Genomic DNA, 15,048 nt, shown 5'->3' on the forward strand with positions numbered 1-15,048 from the left:
GTTCGGCGACAGGGAAGACCGGCGACAGCGCGGGGGTGCAGGTGTTTCGCAACTGTCGGAACGCAACGGCTATCGCGACTGCTCCCCGTGTGCGTGTACGGTCAGGTGACGTTCTGGTTTGCAGGCGATACAAAGGTTCTCCTGGGCTGCGTTGGGCGCGGGCGGCTTGGAGCGGTGTTGTCGTGTCTGTCTACTGTCATTCCCCACAGCGCAGCAGCACGGAACCCTGCACACCACCAACGGCAAGGCGATCAGGCACCGGCGAATTATAGACGAGCATACAAAACGCCAAACTAGCCAGCCTGCAGCCGTCAGTCTGTACTCCCATAGCGCCGTAGTCTCCCTTCACCGACACCAGCCATGTGGTAAGCACGCGTTTCTTGTCGCCTCCGAGACTCCCCCGCCATGACCTCCGCGGCTGGCTGATGCCCATGTAGCAGACACATCCTCAACGCCCAGGTCTCCATCCGCTCGCCTTGCTGTACGTCGCCCGTGCTGAGATGTATGCGCTGAATGCTGAGAAGGGACAGGCAAGAAATGGTTCGACTGCGCGGAATGTCACCAGGAGCAGAGCGACCACCCGCTGCAGCAGACGTTTGACATGGTCTTCATCTGCAAAAAGTGCAAGAAGGCCTTCCGCAAAGATGCGCGCGAATTTGAGGACGCGTAAGAATGGAATGTGTGTTTTTCATGTGGCGCTGGCTGATGAGTGGTAGCGACGAGTACTGCCCGCACTGCGACAACCATTTCGTCCTAGAGGCCAAAACTCCCAAGGCGTCGCTGCAAGTCGAGGGCGAGGATGTGCGAAAGGACGCCAGGTAGGTCGCCTCCCTGGTCAGTGACGGAATATTGCTAACAATTCTGCAGGATGCTCAAGGACGAACGTGTACGAGCCGAAGAGATGCGCACCATATTCGATGTCAAGGAAGCACCGGACAAGTTGGGCTGAACCAGTGGGACACCGCGACATACAGTACTATGCGTAGCACAAGCTACAAATCCGTAGGGCGGGGCCCCTCACCCAAGAACATCACGCGACGAGCGAGGGGTTGGACGTGGAAAGACACTTCATGGTGTGCTAGATTGCCATTTATGAGCACTAGCTGGTCGTATCTGCATTATACAGAATCATAAAGTCTATCACCCGACGCCACTGCTGTTCATGCCTTTTCGCCATCAGTCGTTAACCGTGCCTCTATGCACCACCAGATCCTGAGCCCTCAGCTGGGGTCTGGCGGGTGAGAATAGCGGCCTGGCCTGTACCGGGCTGCCGTCCAGGCCTCCTGTTCGCCGCCTCTTCCTGCTTCTCTGTGTTGATGTTCTCCACGTACTTCTCAATGTCCTCAACGGGCAACATCTCGATGGGCTTTCCGGGTGCCATGATGGCAATCTCGATGTTCTTCGCGCCAGTCTGCACCACCTCCAATAGTGACTTGACCGTCAACTTGATGGTCTCTTCCCTGTCCATCCCTTCCTTGTGGTTACGTTCGAGGAACTCGCGGACTGTCTTGCTCGACCGGCCAATCGCATTTGCTTTCCTGGGTAGTATTAGCACAGAGAAGTGTAAATTTGTGTATGCAACCTACCATGCTGAGTAGATACCAGAAGGCTCGGTCTGGTACAAGCGCGGGGTCTTGTCATTAGGGTCGAAGCCGACTATCAGTGTGCTGATGCCGAATGGTCGGACACCACCACTCTGAGTGTACCTCTGCTGCACACCTGCAACGTATTTGGTGATGTACTCTATCGATACCGGGTCTTCGACTGTGAGGCGATGTGATTGTGCTTCGAGGCGGGCCTTGTCGACAAGGATACGGGCGTCGGCGTTCAGTCCAGCGAAGGCGAGGGCAACGTGGGTGTCGACGAGGCAAATCTTGGAGGGTGTGATGCGGGTATCTTGCAGCTTCATTGCGGATCGCTTCTCGCAGCCGAGTACTACTATGTCCGAGCCCTTGACACCAACGGCGCATGTTCCTGGGGCGAATGAGCATCTGACGTTCGCTTTCTCCTTCATGTACTACGCACCTCGCTTTACTGCTTCGAGCGCATATTCGACCTGGAAGACGTGACCGTCAGGACTGAAGACTGGCGGAGTTAGCTAGGCCCGCATCTCCAAGTGTTGGTTGTTTGTACCGGAGAGAGCTCGATCGTAGCCGGACGCCATTGTGAAAGTGGATGTATGGTAACCTGTAGGCTCCTCGTTGTTTACTTGTATACGGCGACGATGGCTAAGAAAAAGCGGCTGGGCGAAGAGGTACGGCTGTCGTCAAGTTGCTTGCGGAGCTCCAGAGCTGTCCGCGTCGCTGCTCCCGCCTAAACCACGCCAAGCCATCTGGCCCGTGCCTACCCTGTCGAATTAGGTCATCATGGTAGATATTCGTGAAGGCGACTTGACTATTTCCGCCGCCCGTCGCATTTCTTCTCCGGTCAATTGGGATGGCATCTTCAGCGCGCTTGGTCTCGTCACTGCGACGAACTGCACTCTCTTCTCGCGCCGCATCACGCTATCAATATTTGCGACCAACAAGTCAAGTGCGATGGACGGGTAGTACGTCAGCGACTTCGGAGCCTCACCAGCCAGACGAAAATGGCGGAGTGAAGGGCCCGACCGCGTCGTCAAAATCCATCAAGTTCACTTCCGAGTCGTATGTGTTGAGGTTTGGATTTTTTGGAGGGATTTGCTAACGCTACGCAGATACCCGCATCTTCAAAGAGACTCTAAGTTCGCCAAAGTCAGCGAGGAGCATGTTAAATATTTTCGAGACCTTCTGGGTTCCGATTCGGCCATCATAGATGGTGTGTCGAAAGATGCATCGGATGATATTGAAGCCTTCAACAGCGACTGGATGCGCAAGTTCCGTGGCCATACCAAACTAGTCTTGAAGCCCAGTTCCACGGAAGAAGTCAGCAAGATCCTCAAGTACTGCAATGACAACATGCTCGCCGTAGTACCTCAGGGCGGTAACACTGGACTTGTCGGTGGCTCCGTGCCTGTGTTTGACGAGATCGTGATCAACATGCAGAGGATGAACGAAATTAGGTCCTTCGATGAAGTATCTGGTATCCTCGTCGCTGATGCTGGCGTGATCTTAGAGAACGCCGACAACTTTCTCGCCGAAAAGAACCACATCTTCCCATTGGATCTCGGTGCTAAGGGCTCTGCCTACATTGGTGGTAATGTTGCGACAAATGCCGGTGGTCTCCGTCTCTTGCGGTACGGTAGCTTCCACGGAAATGTCCTAGGCATTGAGGCAGTCCTTCCGGATGGTACCATTGTAGATGACCTTTCGACGCTCCGGAAAAACAACACTGGTTACGACCTGAAGCAACTGTTCATCGGCGGAGAAGGCACTATTGGCATCATTACCAAGGTCTCGATCATCTGCCCGAGAAGGTCACCCGCCGTCAACGTCGCGTACTTTGGGTTGGAAAGTTACGAGCAGGTCCAGAAGGCGTACATTGAGGCGAAAGGGCACCTATCTGAGATCCTGTCAGCCTTTGAGCTGATGGACGGTCGCACACAAAAGCTGGTCAACAGAGTCACCGGTAAGAAGATGCCTCTAGAGGGCGAGCATCCATTTTACTGCCTGATTGAGACCAGCGGCTCTAACGCCGAGCATGACGGCGAGGTAAGCATTTCATGGTACGAACGAGACCGGCCGCTAACTTGTCTAGAAATTGCAAGCATTCCTTGAACACGTAATGGAGACCGAAGTCGTATCCGATGGTGTTCTCGCCGAGAACCAAACTCAGATTCAGGAGCTCTGGTCATGGCGCGAAGGCATCACCGAGTGCCTTGGTCACGATGGAGGTGTCTACAAGTATGACTTGTCGATCCCCATCGCTGAGCTCTACGATCTGGTCAACGAGACACGCGATCGCTTGACAGAGGCTGGCCTGCTTGGCAACGACTCCTCGCACCCCGTAGTTGACGTCGTTGGATACGGTCACATGGGTGATGCCAATCTGCACCTCAACATCCCAGTCAGGAAGTTTGACAAGGCTGTAGAGAAGAAGCTCGAGCCTTTCGTTTACGAGTGGGTACAAAAGCGTAATGGCAGCATCAGCGCTGAGCACGGCTTGGGAGTAACGAAGAAGCCATATATTGGATACAGTAAGAGTGAAACCATGATCAAGCTGATGAAGCAAATCAAGGATCTATACGACCCTGTAAGTGGCTGCTCGAGCTCGATCCGGTTTCATCATGTGCTGACTTTGACAGAACGGCATCATGAATCCGTACAAGTACATATAGACAGACACTGCAGCACATCCAGTAGACCATTCATATACACATTTTTATCCACCTCAAATCTTGCTCTTCCCTTTTCCCAGCAGCTTAACCGCATTACCCTGATAGATCGCATCTCTCTCCTTCTCTCCAAACAAACTCTCCAACCCATCCCTCATCCTCTCTGCAAACGCCTTCACAAACTGCGTCTGCGTAAAAGGAAAATCACTCCCATACAACAACCTCTCATACGAAATCTCGAAACCCTCAACAAACGCCTTCAACTGCCCCTGCCCCCCACTCTCTCCATCAAACACAAACCCCGCGAGATCAAAGTAAAACTGTGTATCGAGCTGCTTCCGCACCGTCGAAGCATTCAACACCCTCCCGCCCGGCACCACGCTGGAGAACTGGATGAACCGTGTCATAAGTGGCGGTAATGCACCGCCAGAATGCGGGACGATGAACTTGATGTTCGGACACCGGTCCACCGTCCCCGTGCTGAAGAGATTGATAACCGCCCTCGCAGTATCGAAGAAGAATTCGAATATCGGAACGGGGTATTGTTCGCCAAAGGGAAGGGCGTCTGTCGTCTGAACCGGTTCACCAGAACCCCTAACGCAAGGTTTAGTCGGATGAATGAAAACCGTCGCACCGATCTCATTCAACTTGTCAAACACCGGGTCCATCGCTCCATCTCCCACGTAAACCCCATGGTAATTCGTGAGCAGACCAAAACCCTCAACGCCTTCCTCGACGCACTTCCCTATCTCCGTCAAACTCGCATCAACATCCGGTAATGGCAGTGCAGCCCATACACCAAATTTCTCGGGATATTGCTGCTTGAGAGATGAGGCATAGGCGTTGCATTGCCGTGTTAGATCGATTGCTAATCCTGGATTGCGCAGGTCGATATTTGTCCCCGGGCTGGAAATGGAGAGGATGGATTTGGAAACGTTGGCTGTTTCCATCATTTCAAGGTGTTGGGATGGAGACCAGGGAGGGATCGCGGGCATGCCGTCAGGATGGGAGTGCCCGTTTTCGGCGAGGGCGGTGCGGTAGAAGGGTGGGAGGAAGTGCGAGTGGACGTCTATTCGTTGGGGGAGGGGGTGTGTCATGTTGGCTGGGGGTTGTTGTAAGAGCGCTGTGGTTGTGTGTGCTAAGAGGATGATTAGGCTGGGGATGGATGGGATCATTGTGGTGTTACCTTTCTGAGATGGAAGTGATGGAAAGATCAGATCAGGTATATTTACCGCGAGTCGATTTGTGTTTCTACTGGACTTTCCGCTCTTGTCAGAAGTAACGAATGCTATGATTACTTATGCAATGCAATGCAATGCGCGGCACCTGCATCAAGTGATCCATTGACATCCGGCACCCCACTCCGGTCGTTGAACTCACAGAGCGAGAGTATCTGGACCTCGGGATACTCATGCATCTCGTTCGTTGGAGGTTTGTAGACTGACGCTGCGCTTCTGTCATACGCGATCATATCGCGCGCGCAAGATCATCCAGCAATTAGACTCAAGTATAGGAAATGGCAAGATACGGCGTTCAAAGGGCACTTTCCATACGAAAGCTAGATAACCTGTCCGACCGTGTAACAGTCACCCTAACCAATCTTACGTTCAACACCATGTAACTTTCACTGACAATGAATTCCTTGTCGGATAGTCATGTCGGTGCTTCTGAATGCTCAGTGTGGCACGCATGCGCCGATAAAGGATAATGATCCTGACCGTCGATCGCGTGCCCCACCCGCGCCTTCCAGATGAGCGGCGGGTCAACTTTTTGATTCCATCACTTGCAGCCATGACACAACGTCGTCCGCCACACCACCTTTCCCGACACCCTCGGTCGCACCTTCACGATGGAGCGGATTACGGATAAGATCAATGCGCTGCCCGATGGCGCCAACTACTTCTCGCTCGAGTTCTTCCCGCCCAAGACAGCCATGGTGAGTTTGCCCCGCTCGCACGCGACGAATGTGGAGGGCTGCAGTACGGATGGGGAAAGAACATCGCGAAAGAAGATTTGGTCGCTAATGGCTCTCTAGGGATTTGCGAACCTACAAACACGTTTAGAGCGCATGTCGCAGGCTCTCCGACCACTCTTCGTTACCGTCACCTGGGGTGCTGGCGGATCAACAGCCACCAAGTCGCTCGAACTCGCGGAGATATGCCAGCGCCAATTGAGCCTCACAACATGTCTACATCTTACGTGCACGAATATGAACCGCCAGCTCATCGACGACGCGCTCGAACAGGCAAAGGTGCTGGGCATACGGAATATCCTGGCGCTGAGGGGTGACGCGCCACGGAGCGACGAGTACAGGGATGAGGGAACGCCGCCAGAACAAGACTCAAACAAAGACTTTACGTGGGCGATTGACCTGGTCAAATACATCCGGAAAGAGTACGGCGACTACTTCTGCATTGGTGTCGCTGCGTATCCAGAGGGCCACTCGGATCAGAGCCATCCCAAAGACCAAGATCCGCTGCACGACCTGCCATACCTGATTGAAAAGACCAAGGCTGGCGCAGATTTCATCATGACCCAGCTCTTCTACGATGTTGAGGCGTACGACAAGTTCGAGAAGATGCTGAGGGAGCACGAGAGTGGAGTGTTCAAGACGATACCGATCATACCGGGGCTGATGCCAATACAATCCTACAAGATCTTGCTCAGGACGACGAAACTATCGCATGCGAAGCTACCTTCCGATATGCTGAAGCGACTGGACGCGGTAAAGAGCGACGATGAAATGGTGAAGCAAGTTGGCGTCAAGATTATGGACGAAATGGTGGAACACATCAAGGCGCGGCCGGATGCTTGCAGGAGAGGTTTCCATTTCTACACGCTGAATCTAGAGAAAGCCGTGTCACACATCGTGGAAGACACCCACCTCATACCATCGACTATCGAAGACGACGACGATGTCATTGTCGAGACCACGCCCGCCATCAACCTTGAGCCACCACCGAACGGCACAATGCCGCGCAGGCGGCGATCATCTGCTGTCAACTCCGGCCCGCACAACAGAGTAATAATATCACACCCGTCTGCGGCCAAGTCAAGCAATCACTCGTACGAAGCTACGGAGGAGGAAGCTGGTGTACCAAGGGGTCCGATCAACACCCGGGCGAACACACTGGCAATCTCAGAGGGTGAAGGCTCATTGGGTCGCGAAGCCACTTGGGATGATTTCCCTAACGGTCGTTGGGGTGATGCACGTTCGCCTGCCTTTGGTGAGATCGATGGCTACGGTCCAACGCTCCACGTCTCAACACCGCAAGCTCTCAAGCTCTGGGGCCATCCCGTCGAGAAAGACGACATCTCGAAACTCTTCCGCCGCCATATCGAAGGAGATCTTGAGGCCATACCATGGAGCGAACAAAGTCTGTCTCCCGAAACCCTGACCATCAGCAAGCAGCTGCTGGCCCTTAACGCAAAGGGCTGGTGGACAGTCGCCTCGCAACCTGCTGTCAACGGCGTCAAGTCTACCGATTCCGTCTTCGGCTGGGGCCCCAAGAACGGTTACGTCTTCCAAAAGCCATTTGTCGAGTTCTTCATCCCCGCCTCCGAATTCGCCATTCTCAAACCTAAGCTCGACGCCCATGAGCAAGTCACCTACTTCGCTGGTAACGCCGCCGGAGAGTTTGAAGCTAGTCAAGAGGATGGAGTAAACCCTGTTACTTGGGGTACATTTGCTGGTAAAGAGATTGTTACGCCTACTATCATCGAGGCTGTCAGTTTCAGGAGTTGGCTTGATGAAGCGTTCAGTATCTTTAGGGAGTGGCAGAGGATCTACCCGCCGAGGAGCGCGAGCAGTACATTGCTTGGAAAGCTGAGGCAGGACTATTGGCTTGTTAATGTTATTTGGGGTGATTTTGTCAACGGCGAGGGGCTGTGGGAATTCTTGGAACAGTAGGCTGTATTGTAGATGTAGGTATGGGAGCTTCACGCAGTTAAGGTATCGTATGCGCTTGTTGGAGAGTGCTCTGTTTGCCTCTAATGTTGATCACATTACGTGAAGACACCACAGTCCTTGTACTTGTTATGCGCGCGCCGGTCATTTGCTTGCGTTGGCACTTGCCCCCAAGGCTGGAACGCCACTTCCCTTCTATTGGAGTCAGCCTGGACCAGGAAGGAAGCGCCCCTGCCCCGCCCTGCAGACGCGCATCACGACGTGTCCATCTACACCGTGCTCCCTCTTATCATACATCGCTTGTCCAATTTCCATCGACATCGCTTTTGCACGGCCATGAGAAATGGCTCATGGCAACCCCACAAACTCTTCACCATGGACCGGGACTCTTTTGGCCCCATTCGCTCGCAGGCGGTATCGTACGGTGCATGATCTGTATCGTCAACCACCGGAGACGTGGCCACGCCAAGAGGAGATCTCGACAAACAAGTCTGGAAGCAGCGAAGAAGAAGGAGGAGAAAGCTCACACTCCAGTGAAGACGACGAAGAAGAAGAAGAAGAAAGTTCAGAGGCCTGTGAAGACAACGAAGAAGAACAAGAAATCGACGACTCAGAGGATCACGCCAGTAAAGAAGATACACGCCTGCACGCCAGTTATCGAATTACATACCCAGTCGATGATGATCAGTCGACCGCAGATGATGACTTTATCGTTGTGAAGGAAGATTCGACCCCGCAATCAGCCATCGCAGCTTGGAACCGCAACTTCAGTGGCCAACCTCAGTTGGAACTGGCGTGTGAGGACGCACTTCCGTTCACTATAGGACAGAGACTGGGTGGCGGCGGTGTCGGGGTCGTCTTCGAGACACACATTGAAGGCGTGCCTTTGGCCTTGAAACGCACTTACACACGCCGGATTTCTTCTCAGCAGCTCAACGAGATCAAGATCCTTGGCCGAATCTCAAAGCATCGCCACCGTCATGTTGTGGAGTTGATTGGGTCTTATCTGCATGAGCAAAGAAGGGGGTTTGAAATTGGCATGTTGATCTGGCCGGTTGCTCGAACTGATCTCGCAGTGCTACTTCATGACTTTGACGTCTTGAGGCAATACTACTTGGATCATCTTGGAACGAACAACGTTGAATCGTCTCAGTCATCTCAGGAAACGGAGAAGATTCGTGTAGCGATGAAGCCACTCATTGTCCTCATACTGTCGGATCAGTTGTGCCCAGGTCTCCCTTTACGATGCGAGGTTGAGCAAGCTCTGCTCTTGTGCAGGCGTCGTATCAGGCGTAGCCTAGGATGCATAGCCAATGCAGTCGCCTATCTCCACGACCAGAATATTCGACACAAGGATCTCAAGCCCTCCCAGATACTCCTGTCACCCCAAGGACTCTGGCTAGCAGACTTCGGCTGGTCTGCAGATATGTCGGAGCATGACCGCAGTACCACCAGCGGTGGTGAGATGATGACTACCAAGTACCAAGCGCCAGAACGCGCGAATAGAGAGCGCTGCGGATGTTCGGAGGACATATTCTCTTTGGGGTGTATCTTTCTCGAGATGGGTTATTGCATTATACCATTGTCTCGAAATAACCCCCGCCCTTGGACGCAAAGAGCGTGGTCCTTCCAGGCAAACCTAGATCACATACAAGACTGGATGAAGCCGTTGAACGAGATCTTCTGGCAAGAGAAGTCCCCCGAAGGTGCAAGTCCTCGTGATACTACTATTACTACCAGGTTCCCGCACCTATTGATGCCAATGTTGGCACACGGTAGCAGCGATCGCCCCTCTATCCAGGATGTCCTGCGCGCACTTTCTCTCGCATGCTTCCTCGGCCACGGTAACAGCATGTTTATAGCTGAGTGTTGTCGGCCGCACACGCACGTCGAGTCTGTCTGAGAAGATTTGGACTTCGAAAGACACCAAGACTTCACACAAGAAAAGTTGAAAACGACACGCATATGGACACGACAGTCGATCAGGCAGACTCGGTTCAAGTACGATTGCATCAGCCGAAAGAGCCACTAGACGCGCCGTGGAATCGCGGATGGGTCCCGATAGCACACCTTACAGCAGGTGACGTAGTGTATAGACACGAAGAGCTGAAGAACCAAATCCGGCTTGGGCATGAGGTCCATCAAACGACCATCCTGCCAGCTCCAGATCATTCATACACCCGTCAAAGATCCGGGACGTGCTCCAGCGGCGGCACAATATCTAGGCCGGGGGACAGCCATTTCCAGCAATGAAAAGTTGCCAATTCTTTCAATCGCCAGCGGATAGACCATCTCTGGTTTTGGCTATGTCGTTGCAGTTGTATGTCGATGGATCTCCAGCTCCGAACGAGGAGTGTCGAGACGCTGAAGCCACGGGAAGCTCATTTTCACTGCAACCAAGACTGAGCTCGCATGGGGCGGTACAAGCACCAAGAACAAGCGGGGCGATACAGTATCGACGTGGTTTTTCATTCGGACTACATAGTCACCAACAGAACCATGTTTCTGAATATCTCTTATTTTACATTTCTCTCATATGCACTCTCGTCCTTACGAAGAGGCATTTCTGTGGACGCAACTCCATAACGCCAGCCATGCATAGTTTTCTGGCTTATTAGCTCTTCTTGAGGTGAAAAGCGGACACCAAAAACAAGAACACTGCTCGGATGAAGAACGAGAAAACGGTGTAGTGGCACCGATAGAACAAAAGCAACGCTCTTTGACTTACTGGACTAGGTCCCGAGTTTCCCCAAATTCGCCATTGATGGGCGTGTATTGTTTGTTCGAAGATGCCGGCATCGAAGTGTTCGTTTGGCGAGGCGGTGACCCAAAAGCCTCCTCCGATTTGAGAAAGGCCAGGGCAAAAGCGGCGTATATGCCAAAGTAACATGCCCGCTCACAACATGCCCGCAGCAGCCAAGTCGCGGTAGACCTTCTCCGGCATGACGTTGCCTTCGTTGTCCTCCATCTCGACCACGTTCTCCGCAAGCAGCTTCTGCTTCTTCTGGTCCTTCTGAATCTTGCGCCACAGCTCCTCAGCCTCCTGTATGCTTGTGATCTCTCGGAAGAGGGTGGTGTTGGTAATGCCGAGACACTTGAGACCGTGGATATGGCGGGGCTCGTTGAAGTGCTTGTCGAATGCGCGCCTGCCCATGTATACGAAGTTTCCGCAAATCTCACAGGGGAATTCGACGCCCAGACCGTGGAGCTTGTACAGCCAGAAGGGAATGGGCTTGCCGTCCCAGGCGAGTGGTAGCTTGAGCGGGTTGTAGATCTTGTCTTCGCTGTCGGATTCGTTGTCCTCCTTTTCTCCGCCGTTCTCGGGCTGCTCTGCGTATAGCTGCTCTAGCTCTTGTTGGCGCTCGCGCTCGGTCATACCCTGCTTCCGCTCGACGTTGACCTTGGTATCGCCGCGCTCCGTCTGCATGGCTGCAGCGAGCTTCCGTATCCTAAACTCGCGCTCGGCGACTGCGCGCTCCTTGAAGCGTTGCAAGTCTGAGGAGGCACCGTTTGACTGCTTCTCAGCGTCCTGCGCGCCGTTTTGGCTCTCTTGTAGCGCCTTCTTGTGTTTCTTGCCGGACAAATGTGCTTCGTAAACGGTCTCTTTCGAGAAGCCTTTCTTGCAGGCTGAGCACCAGATGCCCTCACCCTGCGCCTCACCGTTGACCGGTGCAGACGCCGTGGACTTCTTCTCCCAGCCTGGAACTGCGTCTTTCTCCCATGCCTCCTCAAACTCCTTGTCGAAGCTAGTGAAGAGCTTATCCAGGTTCTCTAACGGCTTTGTCCGTCGCATGAAGCTCTCGAGGTAATCTTGTAGAGCTTTCAGGTAATGAAAGTAGGCCTCTGATTTCTTCTGTTCGCGCCGGATGTTGCATTGCGGAGGGGTGAAGATATCGAACTTGTCGAGGTACTCCAGATAGGTCAGACGGCGCGCGTTCTGCTGAACGGGAAGGTTGAGGTACTGCTCGTGCAGAGTCGTCAGGTCGAAGAAGCGACCAAAACCTTCCTCGCCGGTGAACATGGAGTCGATGGCTGCGATGGATGCCGTGTGGTCTTCGGGTGAGCGTTTCTTGTAGGCCTTCTCCAGGTTCTCGACAGGCTCGTTCGGGTACCGGCTGTGGAAGTCCTTGATGGATGCGATCTCCTTCATGAATGACTCCATGGGGTCGCCGTGGGTGAGACCGCGCACCTCGTCCTCCTTCTTGCTGTCCTCATCCTGGTAGATCTTCAGTAGGCGGCTCGACTGGCTCTCGATCTGCTCCAGGAATCGCGCAATGTCGTGGTCACGTGCGAGACGATCGCGAATCTGATGAGATGTTAGCACGCAGTTCGCGACGGACGCGAGGGTAATGCCCACATGCGGGGGGTCTTCTAGGAGTCGCTCGGCAGCGGCATCCTCGAGGCGCTCGAGGTCCTCGTGGAGCTGGCGCTGATCTTCCAAAAGCATGCTTGCGGTCGCCTAGAGTAACTATGAGTCTTGGTATAGCAGCGGTTCGGTAGTAGATGTGCAGACCTTTGCGGCGGTGACGATGTCGAGCTGGTGGTGGAGCCTGTCGCGGCGACATAAATCGCAGAACGCGCTAGTCAACGGGGCTAGCGCGCCGAGGCTCCGGCCCTCCGCAAAGCTGAGGCGTAACTGCTCCAAACTTTCTTGCACGTCGCGAACGATTCGAAAACTACCAATCACCCATACCAACCCCGGCTTCACATTCAAGATGGCGGACGGAATCGACCGAAATGCCGACGATAAGATCGAGTTCTCCACCTCGAAGGAGGTCACGGTCGCGCCTACCTTCGAGGCCATGCACCTGAAGGAGAACCTGCTACGCGGTATCTACGCCTACGGATACGAGTCGCCCTCAGCTGTGCAGTCGCGCGCCATCGTTCAAATCTGCAAGGGTCGCGACACCATCGCTCAGGCGCAGTCCGGAACAGGAAAGACCGCGACTTTCTCCATCTCCATCCTCCAGGTCATCGACACGGCTGTGCGCGAGACACAGGGTACGTCATGTCAGATTGGAGGTGCTGGACTATGCTAATCAGATGTAGCACTCGTACTATCACCCACTCGCGAACTTGCGACCCAGATTCAGCAGGTTATCATGGGTCTCGGCGATTACATGAACGTACAATGCCACCCTTGCGTCGGAGGGACAAACGTTGGCGAAGATATTCGCAAGCTCGACTATGGTCAGCACGTTGTCTCTGGAACCCCAGGACGTGTAGCCGACATGATTCGCCGCCGCAATCTCCGCACACGCAACATCAAGATGCTCGTTCTCGATGAAGCCGACGAGCTCCTCAACCGAGGTTTCCGCGAGCAAATCTACGATGTCTACCGCTACCTCCCACCTGCCACCCAAGTTGTTGTCGTTTCGGCCACCCTTCCATACGATGTGCTCGAGATGACGACTAAATTCATGACGGACCCCGTGCGCATTCTGGTTAAGCGTGACGAATTGACGCTAGAGGGCCTCAAGCAATACTTCATCGCTATCGAGAAGGAGGAGTGGAAATTCGACACCCTGTGCGATCTCTACGACACACTTACCATCACACAAGCAGTTATCTTCTGCAACACGCGCCGCAAGGTTGACTGGTTGACGGACAAGATGCGCGACGCCAACTTCACTGTATCCTCCATGCACGGAGAGATGCCGCAGAAGGAGCGAGACAGCATTATGGCCGACTTCCGCCAGGCCAACTCTCGCGTGCTCATCTCGACCGATGTGTGGGCGCGTGGCATTGACGTGCAACAAGTGTCGCTCGTCATCAACTACGATCTGCCATCGAACCGTGAGAACTACATCCACAGGATTGGTCGAAGTGGACGATTCGGACGCAAGGGTGTAGCCATCAACTTTGTCACTCAAGATGACGTTCGCATCCTCCGTGACATTGAGTGTAAGTACTGTTCAGCTTCTTCTTCAGACATCCGCTAATCCTCGTAGTGTACTACTCTACCCAGATCGACGAAATGCCCATGAACGTTGCGGACCTCCTCGCGTAGAATCTCGAGCAGAATTTATACGCATTGCATGCGATCGAACACGGGGCACAGCAGAGATCCACGCTCACCGTACTGAGGTCACAGAGACTCTCACTCAAGGGACACGACCCGCTTCGGCGGCGAATTGGAAGTGGAGGAAGGGGCTTCCTAGCCGAACAGTAAGCCATCTCCGTCGCAAGGCTTCTGTCACCTGGCTAACTTGGCGACTCTGACTAGAACGAAATTGTAATCAATACCCATAACGCACTCACAATCTATGAGACCGATGACCAGCCGATATATTTTGGTGGCGGTACCTCCGAGATCAGATCTGGTTCCGACTATCGCTATCGTGATATAATGATTGGCAGTTTGCGATATATCTGTGACACACAGTTCCGATCACATACTCGATTAGATCCAACAAACGTTCTTCTGCCACGTCACAACATATCCGCAATTCTATGAGGAAGGATATGGTGAGTTCAACGCCCTTGTCAGCTGGGCCCGCAATCTCAATACAAGATTCCGCTATCCTAGCGGAAGTAAATGAAGATGGCCTCACTCTGTTCTTGAGCTACCCCACGGCTCCAGTGGTTTGTTTCTGCTATAGTGTGATTCGCAGCACATCCTCGTGCGTATTATTATCATCAATATGTCTTCTCTTGTTCTAGTAGCAGACTCAATCGCCTGGCTGATGCGATAGTGCACCCTCTGAGGTAACAATCAATACGATTGAGGTAGCAGCGCTGTCCTTCTTCATGCAATATGTTGATTCCCCACCGTTGATGCGATACCACGCGAGCTAGGTTTTCCAGCTGCAGTGTCTCAATACTTTTGCTCAAAGTACAGTGGGGACGCGGTCGGCTTGTTGGCACGGTGACATTATGTCGCGTATGT

At 53.5% G+C, this 15,048-nt stretch overlaps 7 protein-coding genes across 7 annotated transcripts; 4 read left to right on the forward strand and 3 right to left on the reverse strand.

Annotated features, from left to right (window-relative positions):
* Window positions 1-601: 601 nt before the first annotated feature.
* Window positions 602-949, forward strand: J4E84_003922 (uncharacterized protein; the record flags this gene model as incomplete). The annotated part of the gene is made up of 3 exons (XM_049386531.1): window positions 602-666; window positions 717-818; window positions 868-949. 3 exons carry the CDS (start codon window positions 602-604, stop codon window positions 947-949), a joined length of 249 nt encoding a protein of 82 aa, XP_049245301.1.
* A 246-nt stretch (window positions 950-1,195) lies between these two features.
* On the reverse strand, window positions 1,196-2,164 carry PRE6 (Proteasome subunit alpha type-4; the record flags this gene model as incomplete). The annotated part of the gene is made up of 4 exons (XM_049386532.1): window positions 1,196-1,538; window positions 1,587-1,974; window positions 2,026-2,085; window positions 2,134-2,164. 4 exons carry the CDS (start codon window positions 2,162-2,164, stop codon window positions 1,196-1,198), a joined length of 822 nt encoding a protein of 273 aa, XP_049245302.1.
* Window positions 2,165-2,224: 60 nt separating this feature from the next.
* J4E84_003924 (uncharacterized protein) lies at window positions 2,225-4,255 on the forward strand (the record flags this gene model as incomplete). The annotated part of the gene is made up of 5 exons (XM_049386533.1): window positions 2,225-2,254; window positions 2,578-2,645; window positions 2,696-3,629; window positions 3,676-4,170; window positions 4,223-4,255. 5 exons carry the CDS (start codon window positions 2,225-2,227, stop codon window positions 4,253-4,255), a joined length of 1,560 nt encoding a protein of 519 aa, XP_049245303.1.
* Window positions 4,256-4,308: 53 nt separating this feature from the next.
* Window positions 4,309-5,349, reverse strand: J4E84_003925 (uncharacterized protein; the record flags this gene model as incomplete). Its single annotated transcript, XM_049386534.1, has 1 exon — window positions 4,309-5,349. One exon carries the CDS (start codon window positions 5,347-5,349, stop codon window positions 4,309-4,311), a length of 1,041 nt encoding a protein of 346 aa, XP_049245304.1.
* Window positions 5,350-6,101: 752 nt separating this feature from the next.
* J4E84_003926 (uncharacterized protein) lies at window positions 6,102-8,162 on the forward strand (the record flags this gene model as incomplete). Its single annotated transcript, XM_049386535.1, has 2 exons — window positions 6,102-6,188; window positions 6,288-8,162. 2 exons carry the CDS (start codon window positions 6,102-6,104, stop codon window positions 8,160-8,162), a joined length of 1,962 nt encoding a protein of 653 aa, XP_049245305.1.
* A 2,893-nt stretch (window positions 8,163-11,055) lies between these two features.
* Window positions 11,056-12,606, reverse strand: J4E84_003927 (uncharacterized protein; the record flags this gene model as incomplete). The annotated part of the gene is made up of 2 exons (XM_049386536.1): window positions 11,056-12,465; window positions 12,517-12,606. 2 exons carry the CDS (start codon window positions 12,604-12,606, stop codon window positions 11,056-11,058), a joined length of 1,500 nt encoding a protein of 499 aa, XP_049245306.1.
* A 268-nt stretch (window positions 12,607-12,874) lies between these two features.
* FAL1 (RNA helicase) lies at window positions 12,875-14,169 on the forward strand (the record flags this gene model as incomplete). The annotated part of the gene is made up of 3 exons (XM_049386537.1): window positions 12,875-13,160; window positions 13,209-14,063; window positions 14,111-14,169. 3 exons carry the CDS (start codon window positions 12,875-12,877, stop codon window positions 14,167-14,169), a joined length of 1,200 nt encoding a protein of 399 aa, XP_049245307.1.
* Window positions 14,170-15,048: the final 879 nt, after the last annotated feature.

This window comes from Alternaria hordeiaustralica, assembly GCF_023758085.1.
Source record: "Alternaria hordeiaustralica strain BMP 2776 chromosome Unknown scaffold_6, whole genome shotgun sequence".
NCBI classification, from domain to species: Eukaryota; Fungi; Ascomycota; class Dothideomycetes; order Pleosporales; family Pleosporaceae; genus Alternaria; species Alternaria hordeiaustralica.